The following is a 25,938-nucleotide window of genomic DNA, read 5'->3' on the forward strand; positions in this document are numbered from 1 at the left end:
CCATAATCCACAGCCAACCTGGAGGACACCAGGCTGGAGAAGACCATTGTATATGTTGCCAGTGTTCCACATGAAGGCTTCCTATAAAACTGTTTCTTTATAATTGGAAACAGCCTCTATTTCTCAGCCCAAGAACATATTTTGCCCTACCTGTTTATTGACTGAAAGGATCACACCTGTTATATACACATTTCATTCCAGAACAGATCAAAAACGAACACAGAGAGGTTAGAAGAACGAACCATCCTGGTAGGGCGTGCCTTCCCACTGCTTTTTGTAAAACACACCGTGGGGTTGAATGCTGAAAGGCCATGAGGCTTTGTTTGCAAAGGCCACCTGAATGGTGTCACCTACTTCAGCTTTGATCACTGGCCCTGCAGGGTGAAAGAGAGGGGAGGGCCTGGTAAGCCACAACCACAAATGAATCAGCTTCAGAGCACTGTATGCATCTAGAGTAGCAGAGAGAAACGCCTTGAAGCGGGAGTGCCCAACCATAGCTCCCCAAAGCCTTCGGTGTGGTCCCCAGAATGCCCTAACATTGCCATCAAATTGTCATGTTTAATATGATAAAAAGGGGGAAATAGAAATGGTTACCGACACTGAGAATAAGCATTATAATTTATTTTAATGTAATGTAATTTGATAAAATCTAATTCACTTTTTGTCCTGACCTGGTCAGGCTTTTTTGAGTGAGTTCCCCAGCTTGCCTTTCAAATACCAAGTGCAATTCAAAGACCCCCCCCCTCCCCAAATTGTGCATCCCTGACTGAAAAAAACATTAATAATTCAGCATCTGCTTTTGTGGATCCAAGAAAGCTTATGTTATGGTAACATTATTCATTTTAAGTTTCAAGAACTCAATGTTTACAGAGCCCTAGTCTGGTGGTTATTGCTTTCAAGAAAAACAATTCAATCAAAGGCCATCTGGTGAGATCCAGAACACACCAAAATAAAACATTAACAAGAAAAGATTTAGGCTGCTTCGCTCTGGGTGAAGGGGACGAGGAGACAGATAGATCCTGGGTAACATTAATTAAAGGGGAAATCCAGGTTAATAGTCCCAATCACTACAAGGTTTAAAGATAGCCTTTCAGAACAGAAAAGTTGAGCTGGAGAAGTTAAGCACAAACAAGGACTTTAGCTGGGCTGGAATTCACAACAAATTGCAGGGGTGTCGGAAGGATGTGGTCAAAAAGGTCAAGATGGTGGCCTGGTGGAGCTTTGAATTGCACCATCTTGGCCGCCATCTTGACTTTTCAGCCACACCCTGCTGAGACCCCTGCGGAATCGCGCCAGAGCCTGCATGCCCCCAAATCTGTTGCACTTTGTCTGAAGCAAAAGCTCTTCCAGCTTTGGATGCTCTAACAAAACCTGCTTCCTGTCCTGACTGCAATTTCCCAACTGCCTTGAACTGGACTTGGGGGAAAAAAACTGTCTGGAATTTCCCCCCTGTCCTAAGACATGAGCAAAGCTCTCCTGTGTGCAGTTCTGCCTGCTTTTCTTTCTAGATGAACGGCCGGCTAATGGTTCCAAGGACCGTGTTTCTTCACCGGCGCGTTGCCACTTGGCGTATCAGCAAAGGGGGTTCTTCGTTCTTATTCTGCTCTCGTTAACTTTTCATTTTGAAATACCAGAATAGTGTTATTTCGCCATCCAGAACAAAAAGCAAAAATAGGAAGAGGAATTCATTCCATGCTGATGGGCCGCATTCTGAGCTGCTTCTGACTGATGTTTTAACCGTACAGTTACCCTGTTTGTTCACTGACTTTTTTTGGGAGCCCAGATTCAGGTGATGGCCCCCCGTTTATAATCCTGCCATATTTTCTGTCTCCTTTCTTTCCACAAAGAAATCCACTAACCAGGAAAAATAACAGCTGCACAATGTCTTTTCATTAAATGGTGGGGAAAGCAAATTTGTGAATTTTGATTTGGATGAGTTTCTCATCATTCCAAACTATTCTTTTAAAATAAATATTTGCACAAAAATTTGTATGCATTTTCTTTCATGCACACACACACACAGCATTGTTGCTGATGTAGTTAATATGCAATACATAAAATATTTAACATCTCCAAGCAAGTTCCTCGCATATGAGATCCACAATTAACATATGAATATTATATGAACTATAATATAGACAGTTTTGTGCATATTGTGAGCTGTTGTGCCATCTGAAAAAAAAAGGCAAATATGTAATGTTGGTATATCTACTTCCACTTCCATATGCAGCAACTTTGTTTTCATCAAAGTGGAATTGAATAAATCCTCACCATTCTTTAGGTAGAAGCGCTTTATCTGGAGATATTTTCATATAGAATTTTTGTTCTTCATTTGTACTGCATGTTTATTTATCGATTTACAAATTTATAAGGCCGCCCATTCACACACAGTGACTCCAGTCATGTTTCCAGTCTGTTGAACATGCTTTTATTGTGAAAAATGCCAGATTCCTAAATTGTTTTTAACTAGATTATATATGGCTTGTGGGAGTGAAGGGATGGGGCAATGAACAGACATGGGCAATAAATTAAGAAGAGCCCCTTGCTCTAACTGAGAGGTAATCCTGCCGCATTACCAAGTATTCCAAGGTGCTTTTCTTCCTCTGTCCGCTCCTTCTCCACACGAAAAGTCCCATCCGTATATTCAATGTATTTGGCTTTCCAATACGTCCCCCCAGGTTGGCTGGAACTCTGCTTAAAGAACCGCTCTGAGAAACTGAACACAAACAAGTGCTTGATGGCTTTTTGCGCTATCCAGCAGCCACGGCATTTTTTAAACTCTGAGCCTTTAAATAATGGATTTGTTACTGATTATATAAACCTGGCTGTGTAAAGAACGGCAGTGTGTTTCATCTTGAACTGTGCAGACAGCCTTGGCAAATTAATCTTTTTGCTGTTTTTGCTGAGAGGCTGGTTTAGTCTTAGCAATGAAGAAATATCCCTGACATTTTTATACTCCACACAATCATGCCAGGAGAACAAAAACAGCCCTGCAACAAATTTAGTAATCATTCATGTTTAACACTTAACATTAGATATACTAATTTCTAACCCTCACCAGTGTCTTCATTACATCTAAAAGAAATTTTGATCTGACCATGTCTGCAGAGTACAATACAACCAAGTGCAAATTAATGCATGGGCAGCCGCATCCCTCTTTTAGGATCTGGAGTAGGCTGTGAGTAGCCTTATAGCTTTCCCTGACACCTACTGAGGTTCCCTGTGGTTACTTCGCAAAGCTAGACTGGTTATGACGAAGCCCATTTCAACTAAAATCTGAGCACCTGCAGGCAAATGTTGCTGTTGATGTGCCTCTTCCTGCTCTTTCTCCAGGCCTGAGCGCAAGACAGCTTTTCTCTCCCAAGGACCAGCCTGGGACTCCCTGGTCCAGACAGGATCAGAAGCAGTACCTGTGCTGGCCAAACTGGGAGAGTGGTAGATAGGGGAGCAGTAAGAGAACATCTATTTTGCATTCAAGGGTGCTCAAGTTCGATTCCTGACATTTTCTGTTAATCCCAGAAAGGTGTATATCGAGAAACGGGAACGACATTCCTATCAATTGGCACGGGCCATTCTTGTGGATGATCTACTGTAGATCAGGATGTGGATGATGGGAGTGCAGCTCTCATCCTATGAGATCCTCAGCTGCTTTTCATACCATCAACTATGGTATCCTTCCAGACTACATAAAAGGGTTGGGAGTTGCGGCAATGTTCTACAACTGCCCCATTACTTCCTGTAAGGCCAAGCCCAAGAACGATGAAGAAGCAGTCCATTCAAACTTCAGTTCTTTATTTGCTCACACCGTATAGACAGAATCTTGCCAGACTAAAGCTACTCTACCTAACCTAAGGGGAAATAACCTGGGAGACTCTAAGGCGGGGCTATCCTGAACCTCTTGGTTTTCCCACCATCACTTCCCAGACTGTGCCTCCTCTTATCTCCTCCACCTTCTTGGAATGTGCTCCCTCCTTCCTGAGAACCAGCAGAACTGCCAAAATCCACCACACTTCCTGAATGGAGGTACCAGTCAGTTGCAGGAAGGGATAAGTGGTTGAGTCCATGGCCCCTTTTATATAGTTCCTGCAGGACTCCCCCCTCCCCCCTTGCTATTTAACAATTACATAAAGCCACTGGAGGAGATCATCCTTGGATTAGGAGAGAAATATCATCAATACTCAGATGATAACCAATTGCACAACTCCATCCAGAGCTGAACAGGAAATGCCTCATCCAATGACTGCAGGCTCTAAGGTGTGGACTGGGCAAAACAAGCTGAGATTGGATCTTTGCAAGACAGACTCAGAAGATGTAGAAAACCACAGGAATGAATTATGCCAGGGAAATGAAGAAAGCTGAGGAGGAAACCCAAGATTTCCCTGCCTTGACTCTTTTGGCATAAGGAGGGAAGGGAAAACACCATCAGGCCTTCAAGATTCTGTTATTACAGCCATTCAATAGAATTCCAGTCATTCTTGAGGAGACCAATTCCTGACCCGGCCTACTTTGAAGGGCTGACATCAGTCCTGGGAGCCTGATGGTGTTTCCCCTTCCTTCCACTTTTGCCACAGAAAGTTAAGGCAGAGACAGTTTCAGTTTCTTTCCAGCATTTTTTTCCTTCCCCAGGATTAATTCTTGTTTTGCGAGTTGCCCCAGTCCTTCCTTCTCCAAGATCATCTCTGTGGTTCTCTACAACGAGGAAAGAACTCTGTAGTCCTCCCATGGGAATTTCTGTAAATCTCTCTTTGCACACATACTGTATATGTAGCTTTGGATCATTTTCCTCAATAAATAAATGAACAAGTGTAATGTTTTTGACTCATTTGTTTAATTGGGTTCTCTTTAGCTAGTTTTAGGACTTGTGTGGAGAACAGATCATGTTTTAGGTCATATTTATGCAGAAATATTGAAAATTCAAAAGGGTTCACAAACTTTTAGGTACAGCTGTAGTTGTGCATGTTTAGTAACTGCAACAAACATTACAGAACAGAGTGTTCATTGTGTGTGTGTGTGTCAAAAACATCGAGATGGTGGCCACAAACATTATGTGCATCACATGTAAAAAAGGAAAGGGCGGGGGCTTTGATCACATGGATGTGGCTGCCATCTTGACTTTTTTGATCCCTCCCCTGCAGACACCCTGGCAAATATTTGCTTGGGCTGCTGGGATTGTTAAGCCATAAAGTCCTATCAAGAATCCTCAACCCAATTCTGCCACTCTGTGTCTGAAAAGGGAATTGCTGCTTGGCTGACCAGTTCTGTTTGCCCCTAAATCTACTGGATTAGATTTACTGGACAAGTGTTTTGTCTCTTCTCCAACTCACTTCCACTCCTGGAAAACTACCAAAAAGCTGCAGTTGGAACACCGACAAATCCAGGGGAAGCCCAACGCCAGTTCTGTCTTTCTGTAGAGCAGTGTTTCTCAACCTTGGCAGCTTGAAGATGTGTGGACTTCAAGTCCCAGAATTCCCCAGCCAGCTGAGGATGGGATGAGGGCCCAGTCTTCAATGACCCAACTGCTCCACTTTCTTCAGCCTTAGGTTATGGCTCTGGTGGGCAACCTGCCACCACAAGGCAATAGGCTGTCCCCAGTCTAGGACTATCAACCCTGGGTGCAAAGTTCTAGGCAGCCATTAGGTGGCAGCAAAGGGTTAGAACCTTATCTCAATCCGGCCTTTCAAGACAAACACCATCTTTGAGCCCTAGGGTTGAAAAGCGATAGCGCCATTTTTCACTGGGCTGAGGCAGAAAACCCTACATGGGCCTGGCATAATCTAAAAAACCCCAGCCGTCTCACTGGCTTTGCATCATGGTTCCTTTCCACTGAGGGCCCCGGGTTCCTAGCAAACGTTAAGGGCTGGGCATGACCCCCAAGGGCTCCCAGCCCGAGCCGGATGCCCGAGGCCTCCATTGCCAAGGTGTCCTGGCACTGTCCTCCTCTGGAGGCAGCCAGAGCTGAAGGCAAAGAGAAGATTATGATGTCACTGTGATGTCACAGTCAGGGCAGTGTCCAGCTCTTGGCCAAGAGGCAGGCAGTTAACAGTCACGCAGAGGCTCTGTCCAGGAGGGATCTTCTTACAGGTGGGGATGGGGTTTATTTTACTTTACCTTCATTGGGGAAGATTTTGGAAAGATTTGCCGAGAAAGCTTCTTTCCTGTATACTCTTGTAAAAGCAAGGCTGGCTGGGGAATTCTGGGAGTTGAAGTCCATACATCTTCAAGCTGCCAAGGTTGAGAAACACTGCTGTAGAGGGTGAACACCTTCTGATGGCTGAGGATGCAGCTGTAATGGTTGAGGGTGGGGAGCTGAAGGCTGCCATGGAGGGATCTGACACAACATGAATGAGGTCCATCTTGCAGAGGGCCAGGCCAGGATTTTCTGGGTTTGGGGTGGGGTGGGATAACAAAACTTGCTAAACCTATTTGAGGCACAGGCTACAGGTTTTTTTAATGAGTTTCCACCTGAGAACAAAAGGGACCTGAAATTCAGCAGAGCGGCTGAAGAGAGCTTGATGCCGCTAAAAACACCTTGAAGGGCACATGCCACTTCTGAGGTTCGGGTTATCTACACTGCATTGTGGTCCTTGGCCATAGCCATTTCCACGGATCCCCATCCAGTGGAGCCAGCTTATTTATTTATTTAATTGATTTATCTAGGTGCCCATCCCACAATCTGATCCCTTCCTCTTGGAAGGAGGGTGGGCTAGCCAATTTTGTAGCTGAAGCTTGCCTCCCAGATTTGTGCGTGCTCCATCGCTGGAGGTTTTCAAGGAAAGATTAGGCAGCCATTTGTCCGAGATGGTATGAGGATTCCTGCCTTGGGCAGGGGGGTGGACTAGAAGACCTCCAAGGTCCCTTCCAACCCTACGATTCTGACAAACAAGCCTGCTGGGTTTCCATTCACACTTTGTTAAAGTTCATGTACAAAGACCAACATAAGCTTTGCAGTTCTCAGTCTGCGTAAAGCCTGCTCAGTGGTGTAATCCCCAATCACAGAAGACAAGAAACCACGGTCTTGTGACAGGGCTGCAGCACTCTCAGCATCCTTCAAAAGCCGTAATTCTCAGGATATGGCTGTCTATTTCCTGCAGTGTCGGGGACGGTCAGCCACTCAAAGCCAGATCTGGGTGTACCTGGGCGGGATCATCTCTTGCTTGGCCCTTCTGAGAACAGAATTCTGGGCTAGGAATAGTTATCTTCTGATCCAGCCAGAGCTCATCTGCCTTCCAGTTAAGCTATTCTTGCGAAGCCAGTTTCAACATTCATTGTTCTACTGAAATATCATCTGCATCACAAATAGTCTCCCAGCTCAGGCTGTGAACTTCGTTATTCAGCCCATTCTTATATTGTAAAAGTACCAAGACAACAGCTGAAAAATCCCCTTTTTTCCACAATGCTCCTTTCAACACTGCAGACACATGCCGGGCTGAAGCATGCAGGCTCTGGAAATCACTTTCAATTAAACTGATTGTGGTTCCTTACCTGTCCGGCTCACGCAGGCTTTTCCCAGTACTTTGGTCGAATCCAGAAGGCCCATAGTTCCACCGCACCTCTTTTGCTGCTATGTAGTATTCCCGAAGCTTCCCCTTCAGGGCAGGTCCTGAATTCTGACTGGAGCAACGCTTGACTTCATAGAGCGCCTCCATCCCCGCTGGAGAAGCCAAGAAGAGACAAGAAGAGAGAGATGGAGGCTCAGTTTCCATCTTGTCAGTTTGTCATCACGGGGAAGAAAAGCAGGCATTTCAGAGGATGCAGAAAAAGAGTTTTTGCAAGTTGGGTTAGGGTGGCTGGGGATGTGGATGATCGGATCTGCCATCGGTTCTTCTTGTTTATTCTTTTAGAATTATTGTATTCTGTTTTTATCCTGTCATTTTTACAGGTAGTCCTTGACTTATGACCACAATGGGAACAGAAAATTTGTTGTTAAGTGATGCAGTCGTTAAGCAAGGCATCATGTGACTGCGCCTGATTTTATGACATTTTTTGTGGCAGTTGTTAAGTGAATCACACGGTTCCCCACTGATTTTGTTTGTTGGCAGCCAGCTTGGAAGGTCACAAATGGTGATCATGTGACCCCGGGATGCTGCAGCTGTCGTAAATATATGCCTGTTGCCAAATACCCGAATTTTGATCATGTGACCGCAGGGACTCTGCAATGGTTGTAAGTGCGAGGACCAGTTGCAAGTCACTTGTTCTAGCCCCGTTATAACTTCAAACAGTTGGTAAACAAATGGTCATAAGTCAAGGACTACCTGACTGTACACCACCCAAAGTCAGCTGGGTGGTGCCTAAATTGAATAAATTAAATTAAGTTGTTCAGTTTCCTAGATACAAGGAATATAAGACAGACTATCTTCAATTTAGAGAGTTGCACAAATAGGACAGCTTTGGAATTTCAGTGTTCAACTCAGAAATCCATTACTGATTTTACAGATTAATCAGAAAGTCATCAAGTGACCTCTTTGATTCTTTGGTTCTCCTCTGCACTTTTACTCATAGTTGGACTGTATTGCCTGCATTAAAGGCTGCAAGATACCCTTGGAAAGTATTGGAATGGAGGTACAGTTATGACCCCCCTTCCTTTTCCATTTCTGTTGGACTCCTCACAAATATCCCCAAAATTGTTAATCTGGTGCTAGAGATTCTTACCCTTTCGGGACTTATTGGAGATTTGAATTCATCAGAAGCTCTTACTGAAGGATGTGCTCCTGAATACCAACAGAGTGCTGAAAGAACACTGAGTAACTAAACAGCAGAACTCTTTGAACAGTCTCTTTAAAAAGAATAAAATGCTCATAATATAGTTCCCTTGGCTACAGAGTATGAGTTTAGCCCCCCTGCCAACAACTGCTAACAGTCGCTCCTTGTATTTGAAGTAAAAGCCAGGCTTCCTAGAAATATATGAGGATTAAAGAGCCTAATCTACATCTTGAAGAGACACAAAAGAGAAGATTCCCTCCATCTCTTAAATACAGAGGCTCATTTAGCTAGCAATTAAGTGCTAGTTCTTACCAGAGACCTGGGTAAGAACCAGATATGCAGCCCCCGAAGCCTGTCTTTATCTGCCTTTCATCATTTGTCCTCATGTTCTAATACCTTAGTGAAAACGATGATGCGATTTGCAATAAAACGTGAATATATTCTTGGAATATATACCAAAAGTTTGGAACCTATTGGTTTATTTAGAAATATGAAAATGGCGTGCATAGGAGATATCAAAGAAGTTATCAATAATAGAAAAGCAGAGTGACTCTGGCTTACAGTCTTAGAGAAATGTTCCCACTTCTCTATGAACTGGACTCTACTGACCCAAGGAGAAGACCAGTGCACATTACCCTGTGTGGCCAAGCTTTTAATGATTAAGCTGGGCGAATATATATCTCACAACCTTTGTATATAACAGGGTACGGAGTTTGTCTGTTGGAAATCTTTTTTTTAAAAAAATTCTCTATTCTTCTTTCCTTTTTCCATTAAAAATGGCCTAGACTGTAAACAATTATAAAGGCTTGGCTTTTGTACTGCCTATTTGAGAACTGTTATTGATCGATTGTATGAAAGGGTCAAACTTTTTTGTACACGAGGGGTCCTGCGGTGTATTATTGGGGATGGCCTCTATCAGTAACATGTCTATTTATGGGCTGCCACAGAAGAAGAAAATAAAAACGTGAAACATTTCGTTAACATGATGAGAACATCAATTTTATCCACAATGTTGTTTGTTTCTCTCCCTCATTTTTTTCTACCGATCCCTTCTAAAACTGGACGGATATTCTAAAAACCCCAAATTTTAGTCTCTGCTGCATCTGTCCCTGCTTGTACTTTTGCATTTTCTCTGCCAAAATTTGTGAATATTACGCATAATGATAGGGTTGGAGGGGCTGCTCAGGCCATCAGGTCCACCCCCCTGCTCAGTGCAGGAATCCAGATTCAAGCGTCCCTGAGAGACAGCTGCCCAGGCCCACCCGCACACCTCCAAGGAAGGGGAGCCTATGATGGTGTGATAGAAGCCACCCATAACAGGTGGAGCTTTGACTGTACTGTCACAGGTGCTATCTTGACTTCTTTGACCACATCTTGCGGACAACCAATTTACAGTATGGCCCTGAAAGAAGAACGTGTTATGGACTTGGTTCAGCTCTTCCCTCTGTTCTCATGACCTTCTATCCCATGCTCATCTGTCTGCTGTTTGCCCACTTCTGCGCTGATCATGCAAAATGGAGAAGAGCTTGTGTCCTTCACTGCAGGGATGACTTCCAAGGCGGAGGGTGCCTTACCTTGCAAGTGGTCGGAGACCTCGCAGGTCAACAGCCATTTGCCAATGTTGTGAGGTACCATTTCAGCTGCCACAAATGTTGCTGGGAAAAGGTTGGCCACATCAGTCCTGTGTCCTCGCGTGATTAGAGTCTGTCCATGGAAGAAGGCAGTGTGGACATCAATCTCACTGCCCATCCCAAAGAGATGCCATGACACAAGATCCCCGGCACACATGGTGATCTCAGGGAGGTTCCCAAAGACATAACCATTAATGGCTGCAGAAAGAAAAGTAGCAGCAGGTTCAGTGTGAACTCTTGGATAAGGTAGGACAGGACTACCTTGAAGTAGTTTTCAGGCCTCAGGGAACCCCAGCACATTCAGGCTCAAAATATAGGCCAGAAGTTACAGAATTATTATATTTATTTCATGTGTAGGCCTGTATATATGCATTAACAGTGTTCTTAAACTAAAAATAAAGATATATAATAAAGATAATTAAAAATAAAAATACCTCTTTAATGTAAAGTGGCCCAAATTTGAAATAATTGTTCAAACCAATTGTTTAAATCCCAGGGAAACCGAGGGTTCCACAGAACCCTGGTTGAGAAACCCTGGTTTAGAATATAGTTTAATATCACATTAACATTTTTACCCTTAACTTCCTTCCAAGGACCTGATTCACTATAATAATAATATTTTACCAATAAGGAATTGCTAGTTGACATGTCCATATGTTAAGGTCCCTTCAAAATTATTACATCTGGGGCCTAGGAAGGATGACTGCCAAATAATAAACTTTCCAAAGATTTTTTTGTTAACTGAGTTTTGTGAAACATATTAAACATTTCTTAAAAACTGAATGTAATGACTGCCCTACTCAGCTTCCCATTAAATCCGATTCATACGTGGTTAAAGTAGAAATTTCTTTAATGAAGCATAGTGTGCAGTACAGTGAAAAAGTTGCAAACAGAAATTCCCACGCTTTCCCCAGGTTAAACAGTCCAATGAAACCAATCCTCCCCCTTTTGGTAGGCAACACCCCTTTCCCATGCCAGTTCATTCAGCTCCGTGCAGATGACTACAGTGGCTCTTGGCAGTCTGACCTTGAATGCCACAGATAGTCCAAACAACTCCTGGCTTTGCCCCCCTCCCACTTCCAGCTACTCGCAAGGTTTGACACATGTTTATTCTATTCATGCATGTGAGTTCAATCAGATATTCTGGGAATATTTGATCAGGGAGCATGACATACCGCCCACCTGAAAAACATACTTAAAATATGACAGTTAGTAAAATAAACAAGAAGGTTAAGTAATAAAGGGTTGTGATGAGTTAGTAAGCTAAGGAGCAGGCTTGTTGGGGTATTTTTTGTGGAATTTTTTCAGCAAGAGAGGGGCATTAACATGATGACTGGAAACCCATTCATTATCAGCGAAATGTTTCCAGTGAATTAAATATTGTATGGAGGCACAATGTCTGCGAGAATCCAAAATATCTCTAACTTCAAAATATTGTTCACGGTCAATCATGATAGGGGTTGGTGTCGTTGGTTGTGGATGCCATCATGGTGACTCATGGAGTGGCTTCAAAAGGCTGCAATGAAACACAGGATGAATTCTTCTCAGGTTATGTGGTAGGTGCAATTGCACAGTGACAGGGTTAATGATTTTTGTGCTGGAAAAGGTCCGATAAACTTTGGTCCTAATTTCTTAGATGGCTGAGAGGAATTTTGTGGATAAGTAAACTGTCACCTATCTTTAGGGGCCATTCAGGAGAGTATTTGCGATCAGCAAACTTTTTATAAGTGTTTTGAGCATCGGTTAGAGCTTGCCTGGCCAAGCTGAGGCAACCTTTTTACACCAGTCTGCTGTGGAGCAGTGTTCCAGTGGGAGAAGAGGCAATTTGGGGACAGGCATGAAATCCTGGCCATTGACCACTTGAAAAGGAGAGAGTCCAGTGCTTTGATGCACAGCATTGTTATAAGCAACTTTGGCAAACGGGAGAAGGTCAACCCAGTCATCTTGCTGGTAATTTATATAGAATCTAAGGAATTGCTCGAGAGTAGATTTAGCTCATTCAGTCGATCCGTCCATCTGAGGATTGTTCAACGAGCTGAAAGCTTGTTTTGTGCCAATTAATTTCAAAAAAGCTTTCCAAAATTTGGATGTGAATTGAATTCCATGGTCCGAAATCACACGTTCAGGACATCCGTGTAGATGGTATATGTGTTGCAGGAACAGTTTAGCGAGTTGGGGCACGGTAGGAATTTTAGTGCATGGAACAAAATGAGCTTGTTTAAGAAAACAGATCAGTTACAACCCAATTTACAGTTTTATTTTTGCTCTCAGGTAGGTGAACAATAAAGTCCATGGCAATATCTTTCCAGGGTTGTGAGGGCTCAGCCACTGGCTAGAGGAGTCCTTGAGGTTTTCCTCCTTTTTTCTTGGATCTAGCACAAGTGGAGCAGCTATTCACATAGTCTTTAACATCTGTGCGTAAAGTAGGCCACCAAAATTGCCAGCTTACTAAATGTAAAGTTTTGACAAACCCAAAATGACCGTCAGTTTTGTCATCATGGGAATGTTGTAAATTTTTTTCACGTAAAGGAACATAGAGTCTGCCTGCAACATACCAGAACCCATTCAGCTCAGTCAATGTGGTTTTGTTAGTTTGTAGCCAATTATCAGATTGTAGAGCAGCTTGTAACCCTTGCTGCAATTTGCCCAACACTTTCACTTTCTCAGCCACGGTCTGGCTGCAAGTTACGGCTGCTTACCCCAGTTGCTTAGAAGAGTATATCCACGATCTCATTTTGCTGACTATTGTGCTGAGGAAGGCAAGAAAGTGCATCTGCCAAGAAGTTTTTCTTGCCAGGGAAATACGTTATGGTGAAATTGAATCGAATGAAGAATTGAGCCCAGCGAAGCTGTTTGGTAGTTAATTTCTGGGGAATGCGTAAAGCCTCCAAATTTTTATGATCAGTCTATACTTCAAAGGGATGTTGGGCTCCCTCTAAAAGGTGTCGCCAAGCTACCAGGACTGTTTTCACTGTGAATGCCTTTTTTCCCCACACATTCCATCTGTGCTCAATGTCAGTGAATTTAAGGGACAAATAAGCACATGGCCGCAAGGTGACTTGGGGGTCCCGTTGGAGGAGTATTGCCCCCACAGCCACATCTGATGCATCTGCTTGGATTATGAATGGTTGTTCAGGATCAGGATGTTTTAAGATGGGCTTGGCTGTAAAAAGTGCTTTTAGATGCTCAAAAGCAGTTTGGCATTCAGCCATCCAATTCAATTTCGCCCCAGGACTGGTAACTTTTCGCGTTTCTCCTTTCTCCTTTGTTTTTAACAGGTCAAAGGTAGGGAATTTTGAGCAAAATTGGGGATGAACTGGTGATAAAAATTTGTGAACCCCAAGAAACTTTGCAATTGGCAACAGGTGCGAGGGGGGTTCGGTGCAATAATGTCCTGAATTTTTGCAGGGTCCATTTCAATCCCCTTAGTGGATCTGGCGCATCTGATGGTGTGCCAATTATTGCTGGAGCCTTGTACTGTCAATGACCTACAGCAAGCTAATGACAAAGCTGTGGCGGTAGCTACATTTTGGCAGAGCAAAATTTGATCTGGACATGAAATAAATAAAAGTGGACACTCTATAGCCCAAATAGTCCAGTTCTTTCTTGTGGAATTCACATTTTGACAATTTAGCATATACCTGAGCATCACGCAGCTGTTCCTGTTCATTTTGGGAATAGATTAAGATATCATCCAAATACACTAACACTCCTTTGTCCAGTACAGGTGTTCGCATAAAGTCTCATTTATAAATTGCATGAATACTCCAGGGCCCCCAGACAATCCAAAGGACATGACCTTGTACTGGTATGAGGGCAACTGAAGGCAGTTTTCCCCTCATCCCCTTCCCGAATGCGAATTCAGAAATAAACTTCCCTTAAATCTAATTTGGTAAAAAATTTTCCCTTGGACAGGTGCGCCAGCATGTCTTTCATTAATGGGAGGGGGTACTGGTTCGTGGTGGAGATAGAGTTTAGTCCCCTGTAATCTGTGCATAATCTTAAAGAGCCATCTTTTTTGGTGTGAAATAAGACATGCATAGACATTGGTGAATTGGCAGGTCACTGAAACCTCAGGCTAGGTTTTTATCAACAAACTCTCTAAGGACTTCCTTTTCCTTTTCAGACATTGTATACATTTTGGGCTTAGGGAGCTTGGCATTCAGATCAATTTCAATTGCACAATCTGTCTTCCTGTGGGGGGGCAATTGGTCTGATTCTCTTTCATCAAACACATCTACAAACTCCTTGTATTGGCTTCGAATTAGTGGACTGGGGTCAATGGCAGGAGAGGCTCTCTCCTTAATCATGATACCAGCAGACTTGCTTTTTGGGGATAGAGTCTCTCAGGGCAATCCTGGATAAAAGCCATCTTTAAATTGCAGGCTTCCCACTTCCCAATCCACCTGAGGTTTTCAGCTCTGTAACCAGGGCAACCCCAAAATCATGGCATAGTTGGTGATAGGCGCCACAATGAATTGTAAAGTTCAGAGGTATGGCTGCCTATCCACATGGCTACAGTCTCTGTATAATATTCCATTGGCCCCCCATGGGCTTCTGAGCTGTCCAGTTGTGTAAATACTATAGGTTGCTTTAGTTTGTATACATTAAGATCTAGTCCTGTTACTATCACAGGATGAATTAAACATCTGGTGCACCCCGAGTCTAGCATGGCTGTTAGGTTAGCTTTGTGGTTAGTTCTTAAATTCTTTAATTGCACCCCTACCAGCAACATGGGACAATCATCACTTACCAGTGAGTCCTCGCATCCATCATCTTCCGCCTGTCAGTGCTCTTCAGAGCAGGTGTGCCTCATTTCCCACTGGCTGTGGGGCCTCATCTTTGGAATCCCTCCCGGAATCCTCCGAAAATAGCAAGGATTCTTCTTTGCGAGCAGTTGCACTGGCCACCAGGCTTTTGTGCTTGACAGATGGAGACTTCACCACTTTGGTCCCAGGCTTCGCTGTCGTGGCCTACCCCACTTGAGGACAATCCAAGGATTGATGGCTGTCCTTCCCACATTTAAAACAAAGTCTTGTCTTAACTCACCATACTCTTTCTTCTTCCCACAGTTGATTTTGCTGTCTCATTGTTGATAAGCTGGCTGGGGCTCCGGTGTTGCCGTCTGACTTGGAATTGAGTATTTTCTACTTCTCCGGCTAACCAAATCCATTCTCTCATCATGCTGGAGTCTCTTCGACCCAATGGCCAGCTCAGTAGCTCTGGCTGTAATCCACCTTTGAAGTAATCCACTTTAGCAGATTCCAACCAGTCAGTCACCTTCCCAGCTAAGGATTTAAATTCCATCACATATTCTGACATGGTTTTAGATCCTTGCCTGAGTTATTGGAGAGTTGTTTTAGCTCATAGCTTTGCCAAAGGGTCTTTGAAGCGTTCTCTCAGTACTCGCATAAAATCATCTAAGTTGCAGAATTCAGGAGCCACCACATTGTGCAATTGCACCAGCCAGTCTACCGCTGACCCCTTCAATCTGGACCCCACTAAATTTACTTTAGAGTATTCTGTGGGGAAGGTGTCCCCAAACTCTTCCATGCAGGCTTCCACATTAGTTAGGAAAAAAGATAGTTGCTTCACCTCTAGCTCATGGTGCCCACCTTTAGGGGAAGGAAGACTTACATGTCCAGCCAGCGGTTCTCCCCATGATACTGAGGGTCTCTGCTTTTCCTGGTCTCTGGGGTTGGAGAGGGTTGTCTGGGCATAGGACCAGGCTCTGGCGTTGATCTTTTGGATGAAGCGATGGATTCTACCTCTGGCAGATTTAGCGCCCAATCCAGTGACAACGAGATGTCTTGAAGTATGGTTTCCATGGAGGCTACCCGAGCTTCCAAATGCTGTATTTGATCTGGGCCTTCAGGTTCAGAGTCTTTAGAACTGGATCTTGTGGTCTTTGGCCATACATCCATTGATTGGTGAGGCGCCGGTGTGACTTTACCCTCTGTTCCTTCTTCCCAGTTTTGGGTGCTCTGTCGTTGATCTCTTGATGGCATCCATTCCACTCCCTTGAGATCCAGGTGACCCAATGGCTGGAGCCAGGATGCGGTTGCCTTGGAACCTTGAGTGACATCCAGAGTGATGAGTTCCATATCCAGCTCCACAGTACAGCTCTGCAATGGTAGGGAGATTCCCACAGCTCCTTCTGTCTCCGAATCTCCATCCAATCCTGCCATAGATTCTGCTACCACCTCCGGTTCCATCAATCGAATCATCGTCCCTTCTGTCTCCATTGATGGAGGTTGTTCTTCAGGCATGGGTTTTGACATAGTAAAGATTTGGACTCTCTTCTGGGCATGTACGTCTCCAGGTAGAGTCAACTTGTGATTTGCAACTTTATGTAATGACTGCCTTACTCAGCTTCCCGTTAAATCTGATTCATACATGGTTAAAGTAGAAATCTCTTTAATGGAGCGTGGTGCACAGTACAGTGAAAAAGCTGCGAACAGAAATTCCTTTGCTTTCCCCAGGTTAAACAGTCCAATAAAACCAACCCTCCCCCTTTTGGTATGCAGCCCCCCTTTCCCGTGCCAGTTCGTTCAGCTCCATGCAGATGTCTCCAATGGCTCTCGGCAGTCTGACCCTGTATACCAGAGATAGTCCAAACAAGATGGTTTCACACTCCTGGCTTTGCCCCTGCCCACCTCCAGTGACTTGCAAGGTTTGACATGTGTTGATTCTATTCATGCATGTGAGTTCGATCAGATGTTCTGGGAACATTTGATTGGGGAGCATGACACCGAAGCTATTGATTGGTCAATAAAGGATATTCAAAATTTATGGCATGTTATTTAAGTTTATTTTTATGAAGTTCTTCTACTTATGATGGTAATACATTGTGAGTTTAGTCTCTATGAAGACCTCCTTCAATTCACTCAGTGTCTCCAGTGTTTCAAAAACTACAATGAAGCCAAACAATGAACTTACCAAACATTTAAGCTGTTCATTTTTCCCATTCAGCTGTTTTAATATTTTTGTAAAATTTCAAGTTAAGTATGTTACTTGATTGTTGAATAACAGCTATAATCCCATTTTGGCCCATGTTTACACACACAAAAGCATTACCAGCCATTTAAAAAAAAAGATTTTAATGTTTTTTTGCATGAGAACTATAATCTAATTTATTTTTTCTGCCTAGTAAGGCCCAAATATGTCTCACTGCCCTCAGTGCTGGAAAAATGACCAAATTCTAACAGAACCAAGAACTTGAATGCTTGAGTCAAGAGTGCTAAATAATAACTCTCTAATTAGGCCCACGAGGGACGCGGTGGCGCTGCGGGTTAAACTGCTGAGCTGCCGATCGGAAGGTCGGCGGTTCAAAACCGCGCGGCGGGGTGAGCTCCCGTTACTCGTCCCAGCTCCTGCTCACCTAGCAGTTCGAAAACATGCAAATGTGAGTAGATCAATAGGTACCGCTTCGGTGGGAAGGTAACAGCGTTCCGTGTCGTCATGCTGGCCACATGACCCGGAAGTGTCTATGACAACGCCGGCTCTAAGGCTTAGAAACGGAGATGAGCACCGCCCCCTAGAGTCGGACACGACTGGACTTTACGTCTAGGGAAACCTTTACCTTTACCTAATTAGGCCCACAAGGGAAAATACTGTAATCAGTATCAGTTTCATTTCAGTACATTATTGAAGTTATATCCTTTAAAATTAGGGAAATTAAAGCCATCAGCATCATATGGGAGTCATAACATTAAGGGAGAAATCCTGAGTATTTGCTCCTTCCATTAAAATTAATCAACAGGGGCACTGCTCTCAAAAAGTGTCTCAAATGATACAATATTCATTTTTAACATATTAATCCCTCCCCACAAACTTAGTGGTATTTTCATCATCCTTTTAGAATCGCTTTTCACCTGGGTAATATAAATTGAAATATTCTTATATGCTAGACAGGATATTTTCCCAGGAACAATAATTCCCATGCGTTTAATAAAACCTGGACAATAAATTCTAAATTTTTGTCTGCATCTTTGGGGACCTTCTTACTAATAGGCAAAATATTAGCTTTAGTCAAAGCAGGAGGCCAAAGATGTGGGCACTCACCATGCATCCTGTTGCTTTCTCTGAACTCTTCATCTTCCTTGTCAACAGAGTCTGGCTCAGTGCAGAAGGAAGCAATGTTTTCATCCAGGTGCCAACTTTCATTCTCATCAACCACACTAAACATCAGGAAGAAATCAAGATCCACATCATGGCGTCTTGAAGGTAGTATTTTCAGAGTTCCTGGACCAGGAAAGAATATGAGTGAATTAAGGATACCAACAGGGCTAACTGTGTGGGAAACTTATGAAATTTTCACCAGCTTCAATGTCTCTTGCCAGGATGAGCTCCCAACCTGGGATTCACTGCATGCAGTACACATAAAAAACAGATGCGGTCTTCAATCATACTGTTGTGGCTGCCATCTTGAATCTTTTGACCATACTCTGTGGACACCCCTATGTTCACACATCACACTAAGGCATAGCATTGTTTATATTGTATGAAACCCCCTATGATTTGTAGATCAAAGTCTATATTTATACAATTTCTATCTTGCTATATCATTCCATAGAATTGCAAAGTGCCATACAACTCACTAAAAACAAGCAAGTTGTTTACAATTTAAACACTATAATATTATGAAAAATCTTTAAAAACTTTAAAAACCTGGAGCAATACCACCAGCAGAGGCCAGATATGAAGGCAGAGTAGCATCAGTTTAACGTCTTTGGTGAGCTGGTATACCTTAAGCTGAGGATAACTGAACAGGCCTTACGGTGTGGTTTTTCAATAAATCATGGTGAAATGAACCATGGCTTGGTGCAATATGTGAAGCCAGCCACTAAATCAACTTGCCTGTGACCTTCTGAACATCCCTCCGCCTTCTTCATATCAGGGATGATGCACTTGGCCAGGAATGAGATGAGGCAGGTGAGAATTGCTGTGAGTCCCTGTTTCTTCTGGGAAGATATGGGTTTCTACCAACTTTTGTTCACTGGGTTATAATTTGGGAGCTTCACCCAGTAGCTAGAGTTATTACTAAAGGACTTGTCTCTCAGCCTGTCAACTTGTCCCTTGTCTCTAACTTGAGTTTTCTTCTTGGGCTATTAGCTTCCTCTATTAGACAATTTCAAGTTATTAAGCATGTGATGGGACATAACACTGAATATAAATTGTTCTTAAAAGCTTAATGATATAATGGCCATCCTTGATAATTATGCAATGTCCTTACCAAAGCTTATTGAATAATACAAGCAATGCGGTCTGTACTTCTGTGAAAATATTTACTAGAAAAATTCTAATTTGCTGTCGTTAGGAACCGTTATATCTAGATCTATTTTATCTTGTAAGAGATTAGGATTTACAATTTGTACAGACTCCATAAAATACTTGGATTTATATCTTTCTTGAAATATATCACATTACATTGAACTGGAAATATCTAAATGTATAGATGCATATGGGTAAGCAATTGCATTTTGATCTTGAATCACTTGAGAAATTGATGCTATGAAATAACCCAAATTTGAAGAAAGTGGGAAAGATGTTTTATTGGAACTCTTGGGTTGAAAAAGGGGTCAACCCTTTAAATCAGTTAATTTCTAATGGCAGATTTTGAGAGATTGTATGTTGAATACAACTTTCCTATCATGTGCAGGGTGTACCAGAAGTCAGGCCCTATAGGTCAATCACAGCATTTTATTTATTGATTTTTTTTCAGAGAATATGTTACAGTACTTAGGAATGTTCAAAGTAAAGCAAGTAAGGAAGCCTTTAGAAGAAAATGGCAACTAATTAGAACATTTCCTGTAATTTATATAATAAATTGCCTATGGTGCCTGGCTTTTGGTACACCCTGCACACAGTTGAAACATGCATTAATAAAACAGCATGGCCTGGGAGCTCTAGCAGCTTCTGAGATATCTGCAATCTTAGGATCCCTAAGAGATGCAGTGCTTGAAGGGAAAATCAATAATTCAATGTTATGAATAGGGCAAGGATTTCCATGATCTAAAAATGTTAGAAATATGCAAACATTTATGACCTTAAAACCATTTAAATATGAATAAACCAAAAATATGACTTTACAATTTTTCTGAAATTAGCACCCAATTTTTAAAAATCTGTGCTTACACATACACACATTAAAAGGTTTATTCTTCTTCACTTCCAGTGCAGAAGTGCTAGTATTGAAGGAATCAAATGAATGTTTTGGAGTAAAATGGTCATCTCTGGATTAGTTTTCATTTACAGCAGAATTGCATTGGATGACCACGTGCATCTTGACGTTATCAAACTCAGAACTCCTTCTGTTGTCCACCAGTACGTTCCTGTATCTGGAGAAACTTCGACATCACAAGAGGTTATAGGAACAAAACTGAAAAAAGCAAACGCATCTGGAGAAAATTCTGACTCAAAGTCTTCAAATTTTGCTTCGAGTCCATTTAGAACGTTACTTATTTTGCAAGTGTTGAATATCCCAGATTAGATTGCAGCACTCTTTGCAGTTTATCACTATTTTTTTCAGCCACTTTCCCCTTTGCTTGCTTTAAATCACTCTCAGATTGTTTTACAATGTTCAGTGCATCACTAAGTTCCATTCGTACAGTTTCAGGGCGGGTGATTGTTCTTGATAATCCACTGAAGTTAGATCCTATATATACTAAGTTTCCAGCTACGGTTTCAGAAAAGGAATCTTGCACAATCTTGATGGAGGAAGATTCACAACAGTCAAATTCTTTAACTATCCACTGCAAGGAAGCATAATACATAAAAATAATACATGTGAAATAATATATAGCCACATCCAGCCAAGTCCCCCAACGTGTCACACAGGTTGGGGAGGGAGAGCCAGAGTAGGAGCAATTTCTTTGAACTTTTGTACTCAAAGTGGAACTTTAATGAACATTATTTTCCCATTCAAAATTATCTTATCTACATCAGGATAGTTGCTTCGAATCTCTTCGGCCACTCTGTGTAAACCATGTGCAAGGCATGTGATATGGATCATTTTTGGATAAAGAAGTTTAAGTCCCTTGGCTGCTTTAGTCATGTATGGAGTGGCATCTGTTACAAAGAGAAGGATATTTCCCCTTTTTACACCATCTGGCCAGAGTAGTTTCATAATCATCAAAGAGCATAGCAATAGTGCAATTGTTTACCTTTTGTAGAGTTTCACATGTTAGACGAAATACTTCACCAGGCTTGTCACATTTCAGAGTGCCAATAATAACATTTGCTACATATCTTCCATTTACATCACTTGCTTCATCTATTGAAACTCATTCCTTATTGTTGTCAACAGCAGATCTTATCTTTTCTAACACATCTTCATAGCAGGCAGATGTAATTTTCCCTACAGTTGATTCATTTGGAATCGGGTGACTGGTGTACTTCTCCAAAAAATGCCTGAGGCTGCCACTACCTAATTTCCTTAAGGGAATATTTGAAGTAACCATCATTGTACAGAGATCCTTACAAAATTCTGACTGGGTATTCGATGAACCTGCAGTTGAAGAAGAAGCTCTCTTGAAAAGGAGACGTTGTCCGTTCTCAGTGAAGGTAAATCTTGCTAAACAACTCTTGTGTTTTGCAGTGTCACAATGTTGTTGAATATTACAACGCTTTTGGGCCGATACCTTAACTTCACACAATTTACAAAACAAAACTTCACCATTGCTACTGAAAATCTGCTCCCCAAATTCTTGAACAAGACACCATAATTTCACACTCGATGAACATCTACTTTTAGGCATGCTGAACTCAGATTGCAGCTCTCACGTGACTCCGCCACCTCGAACACACGCACACTTGAGTTGGGGAGCAAATGAGAAAAAGGAAAAAAAAAAAAAGGCAAATTCTCACTCTTTTTTTTAGGCCTGGTCAGGGGAGAAGCCTCTGCCTGCTGAAGTCATTTTAAAAAAGGTTCCTCTCTTACACACGCACACAGACACACAGCCCTGAGTTGGGGAGCAAATAAGAAAAAGAAAAAACCGGTAAATTCTCACCTTTTTTCCAGGCCTGGTCAGGGGAGAAGCCTTTTCCCTTTCCCTCCTTCCCTCACACACACCCTTGTGTTGGGGAGCAATAAGAAAAAGAAAACAAAACAGGCAAATTCTCACTTTTTTTAGGCCTAGTCAGGAGAGAAGCCTTTGTTCCCACCTCTCTCTCTCACACACACACACACACAAACACACACACACTCCTCCCTGAGTTGGGGAGTGAAAAAGGAAAAAAACAGGCAAATTCTCACTTTCCTGGCTGGCTCGAACTTGCTGGCTTATCAAGAGGGTTGCCAATGACCAAAATATGACCAAAATATGACGTTTGTTACAAAATTAAGCAGAAACATGACATAACATCTTTAAAAAGTCAAAATATGAGTTTTCAGGCAAAATAAAAAGCATCTAATTCTCACCAATTACTCTAAAACATGTTTTAACTTAGTTATATATTCAAATAAAGATTCTGGAAAAAATATGACATGTCATAGAAATTCTTGCCCTAGTTATGAGGTATTAAAAAGTAAAACGAAAGTTAGCATTAGTTATATATCTCAGTTGTGGAAGGAAGAATTGGAATGTCCAGTATTGGAGAATCAATGGGTACAAGTGTTAAGTAACGTGTGTTGATGTGTATAGGTGTGTTGATATATATTATTTATTATATTATTAACTGTAGGATAGTCAGTACATGGCCTGAACATAGCAAATTTGATGTTAAATTTTTTTTTCACCCTTTGCCAACATGACATCCTGTTGCAGACATATTCAGTCTGCAACACAACATTCCCAGCCAACTTATGATTTCAAAATGAAATTAATTCATCGGAAAATATTATTTTGCATTTGTTGGAGCCTTCAAAGAATATTTAAGGAATATGTGAATTTTGCTTCCTTAGTTGTGCTCTGCTGTTAGTGGTCTGAGATGGAAAACCCAGAAAATTGGTAATATAGGCCCTGAATTACATTTAAAAATTCCCCACTAAGTCTCGGGAAAAAAGTAGACAAATGCTATCTACAAAGTACAACCACTGGAGTCTTATGTATTTATTTTATTTTATTTATTTTATTTTTATCCCGCCTTTATTATTTTTATAAATGTGGTGAACTTGGTTTCCCTAGAATTATTAAGTGTAACTTCCATCCAAAAAAAGAGACTCTGAAATAAGACTTTGCCTAAATTAGATTAAATCTGAACCCTGGAACATTCAAGGAAGCTCTGTAGCTTACTGCTACATCTGTAAGGTCATTTCAAAAGGGGCCACAAAACCAATCACATTTTTCAGGGTAAATTTACCTTGTTTACATATCAACAAAGGCCCAACTAAGCCACTGGCAATATCTTTTGGTGCGTTGACATGGGAATGATAGATCCATGTTAAACAGGCTGGATCATCAGCAGTTGGGCCATGGTCCTCAGGAACAGTCCATGTGTAAGTATGGTTTCCTCCTGGTGGGACAGCATCATCTTTCTTAAGACCCTCAGAGGATGTATCAGGATACATGGCCCCTAGAATAAAGGATCAATGACACCATCCAGTCAAACAGCTTTTACAAGAAATCTAGTGGTCAACTTCTCAGTGTCTTGATGTATATTATTTATTATATTATTAACTGTAAGATAGTCAGTACAGGGCCTGAAGACAGCAAATTTGACGTTAAAATTTTCTGAGTTTGCCCTTTGCCAACATTCCTCTTGCAGACATATTCAGTCTGCAGCACAACATTCCCAGCCAACAGCGATGGTAATTGGACCTTCTGGAAGTTGTGGTCCTAGCATATCTAGGGAATACAGGTAGAAAAAGGCCGATCCAGAGCTTTCAGCTGTTCTGTTTTGAATGTGGTTTTCCCATCTGATGTCTTCTGGCAAACTGCTTTCCAGATTTCCACTGGGCCTTATTAGATGTGGTCAAACGCTCTCTCTTCAGCAGGGCCACTCGGGGTTTCTAAACTCAAGCCAGTTTTTCAGCTAGATAAGAGTCCTCTGTCGTATGTAAGCTATCACATCTTGCAGGTGTTCTTAGGAGGGAGAGTAGAGAGAAAATCCATTTACCTTCTGAATCCTTTGTGTAAAAGACACCATGGGGGTGAATTGTGAATGGGCGGCTGGCAAAATTTTTCAGGTGTACAGTAATGGTGTCTCCCACTTCACCTCGAATGATGGGCCCAAGGAATCCCAGCCAGGCAGGCTTGGATATCTCAGATATATATGTGGAATCAGAGTACTGCTTATAGATAGATTTCCTGTAAATCCCACCTATCCTGTCCTTGGCAGGTTGGAGGAAATTGGAGGCTATGCTGGAAAGGAAAAGACAACATTGGTAGCAGCTTCCACCTAAATTCACTCCAGTATCTTATCTCTAGTTGGATGCTAAAAGTCCCTTTGAAAGTCTCTCATGCTATTTGTATGTGTGGCTGATTGCTTTAATGCAGGGCGAAAGAATGGAAACAATATGGCATGGAATACACCCTCTGATATAAAATTATATGAACCTGGAGGGCATACAGAACTCAAAAGATAACACTGATTATCACATGTGAAAATGTTTCCTGATATGGTCCCCTGAAAACCATTCTTGTTCTTTAGCATCATCCAATCAAATTGGCTGGCAGGACAGACAAGAGAAATACTTCTCTATTCAAAGTGCAGTCGTCTTACATAATTTGATGCCATGAAGTATGAAGGTGCTTGGAGTTTGGAGGGAACTGAAGGGGGTTCAAACAGATTCCTCAAGGAGGGGTCAATCAATAATGATCACATCCTGTATTTAGAACCCAAGTTTCCCAATGTCATCACTGATAAATGACCAAAAAGAGAGATTTGGGTTCTACAGTAGATACAGGATGTCACCACAATAATCAAGCAGGAGTGAGGGGAAGGGTGGAGTGGGTTGGGAGTTCTTTGCTAATGCCACCTTGACAGCTTCAAGGAAATGCATCTTATCTGTCATCATGGAAGACTGGATAATGGACCAAATTTGGGCCAACGGTGCCATGGTTAAGGCATTGTGCTAGAAACCGGGAGACCGGGAGTTCTTGTCCCGCCTTAGTCACAAAGCCAGCTGGGTGACCTTGGGCCATTCGCTCTCCCTCAGCCCTGGGAAGGAGGCAATGGCCAACCACTTCTGAAAAACTCTGCCAAGAAAACTGCAGCGACTTGTCCACGCCATCTCTGAGAATCAGACATGGATTTGAATGGATTAAAAAAAAAGCAGCTCCACTGAACCAAGTAGGACTTGCCTCCGGTGCATTGTGTCATGTTCCCCATTGCAAGGCATAAGTGCATCACAACGGGGAACATGCCCATCAGGAAAGAGGAAGGGATAACCATTATCCTTTAAACACACACATCATCCCTTAAGCACACAAACTCCTAAAACAATCACCAATGGGTGGAGGAGGACAAGGTCCGCCACCAGGGTATAAACGGGGTACCCCGCTACCATGCCCGCATTCCCATCTTTTTTCTCTGTATGCAATCTGCTTCCAATAAACAGGAAATCCTTAGACCCTCTAAGTGAGGCTGTGTCTTATTGGGAGTAAGGCTACCCTGACACGTTGGCTCAGCCAGCAAGATGACCAAAAGGCCAGCTCAGTCCAAG

General features: G+C 42.4%; 1 protein-coding gene across 4 annotated transcripts in view; it reads right to left on the minus strand.

Annotated features, from left to right (window-relative positions):
- Positions 1 to 25,938, minus strand: part of HEPH (hephaestin) — a 60,165-nt gene that overhangs the window by 23,707 nt on the left and 10,520 nt on the right. For 3 of the 4 annotated variants that reach the window (XM_063313442.1, XM_063313440.1, XM_063313439.1), the window contains 7 exons: positions 24,390 to 24,634; positions 23,634 to 23,846; positions 18,396 to 18,575; positions 10,275 to 10,529; positions 7,483 to 7,651; positions 2,577 to 2,716; positions 243 to 374 (listed from right to left, as the gene is read on the minus strand). In XM_063313442.1, coding sequence (XP_063169512.1) covers positions 243 to 374; positions 2,577 to 2,716; positions 7,483 to 7,651; positions 10,275 to 10,529; positions 18,396 to 18,575; positions 23,634 to 23,846; positions 24,390 to 24,634 — 1,334 coding nt within the window. The remainder of the gene's footprint in view (positions 1 to 242; positions 375 to 2,576; positions 2,717 to 7,482; positions 7,652 to 10,274; positions 10,530 to 18,395; positions 18,576 to 23,633; positions 23,847 to 24,389; positions 24,635 to 25,938) is intronic. The other variant, XM_063313441.1, reaches the window with a different exon arrangement.

The sequence above is a fragment of the Candoia aspera genome, chromosome 12 (genome assembly GCF_035149785.1).
Source record: "Candoia aspera isolate rCanAsp1 chromosome 12, rCanAsp1.hap2, whole genome shotgun sequence".
Taxonomy (NCBI): domain Eukaryota; kingdom Metazoa; phylum Chordata; class Lepidosauria; order Squamata; family Boidae; genus Candoia; species Candoia aspera.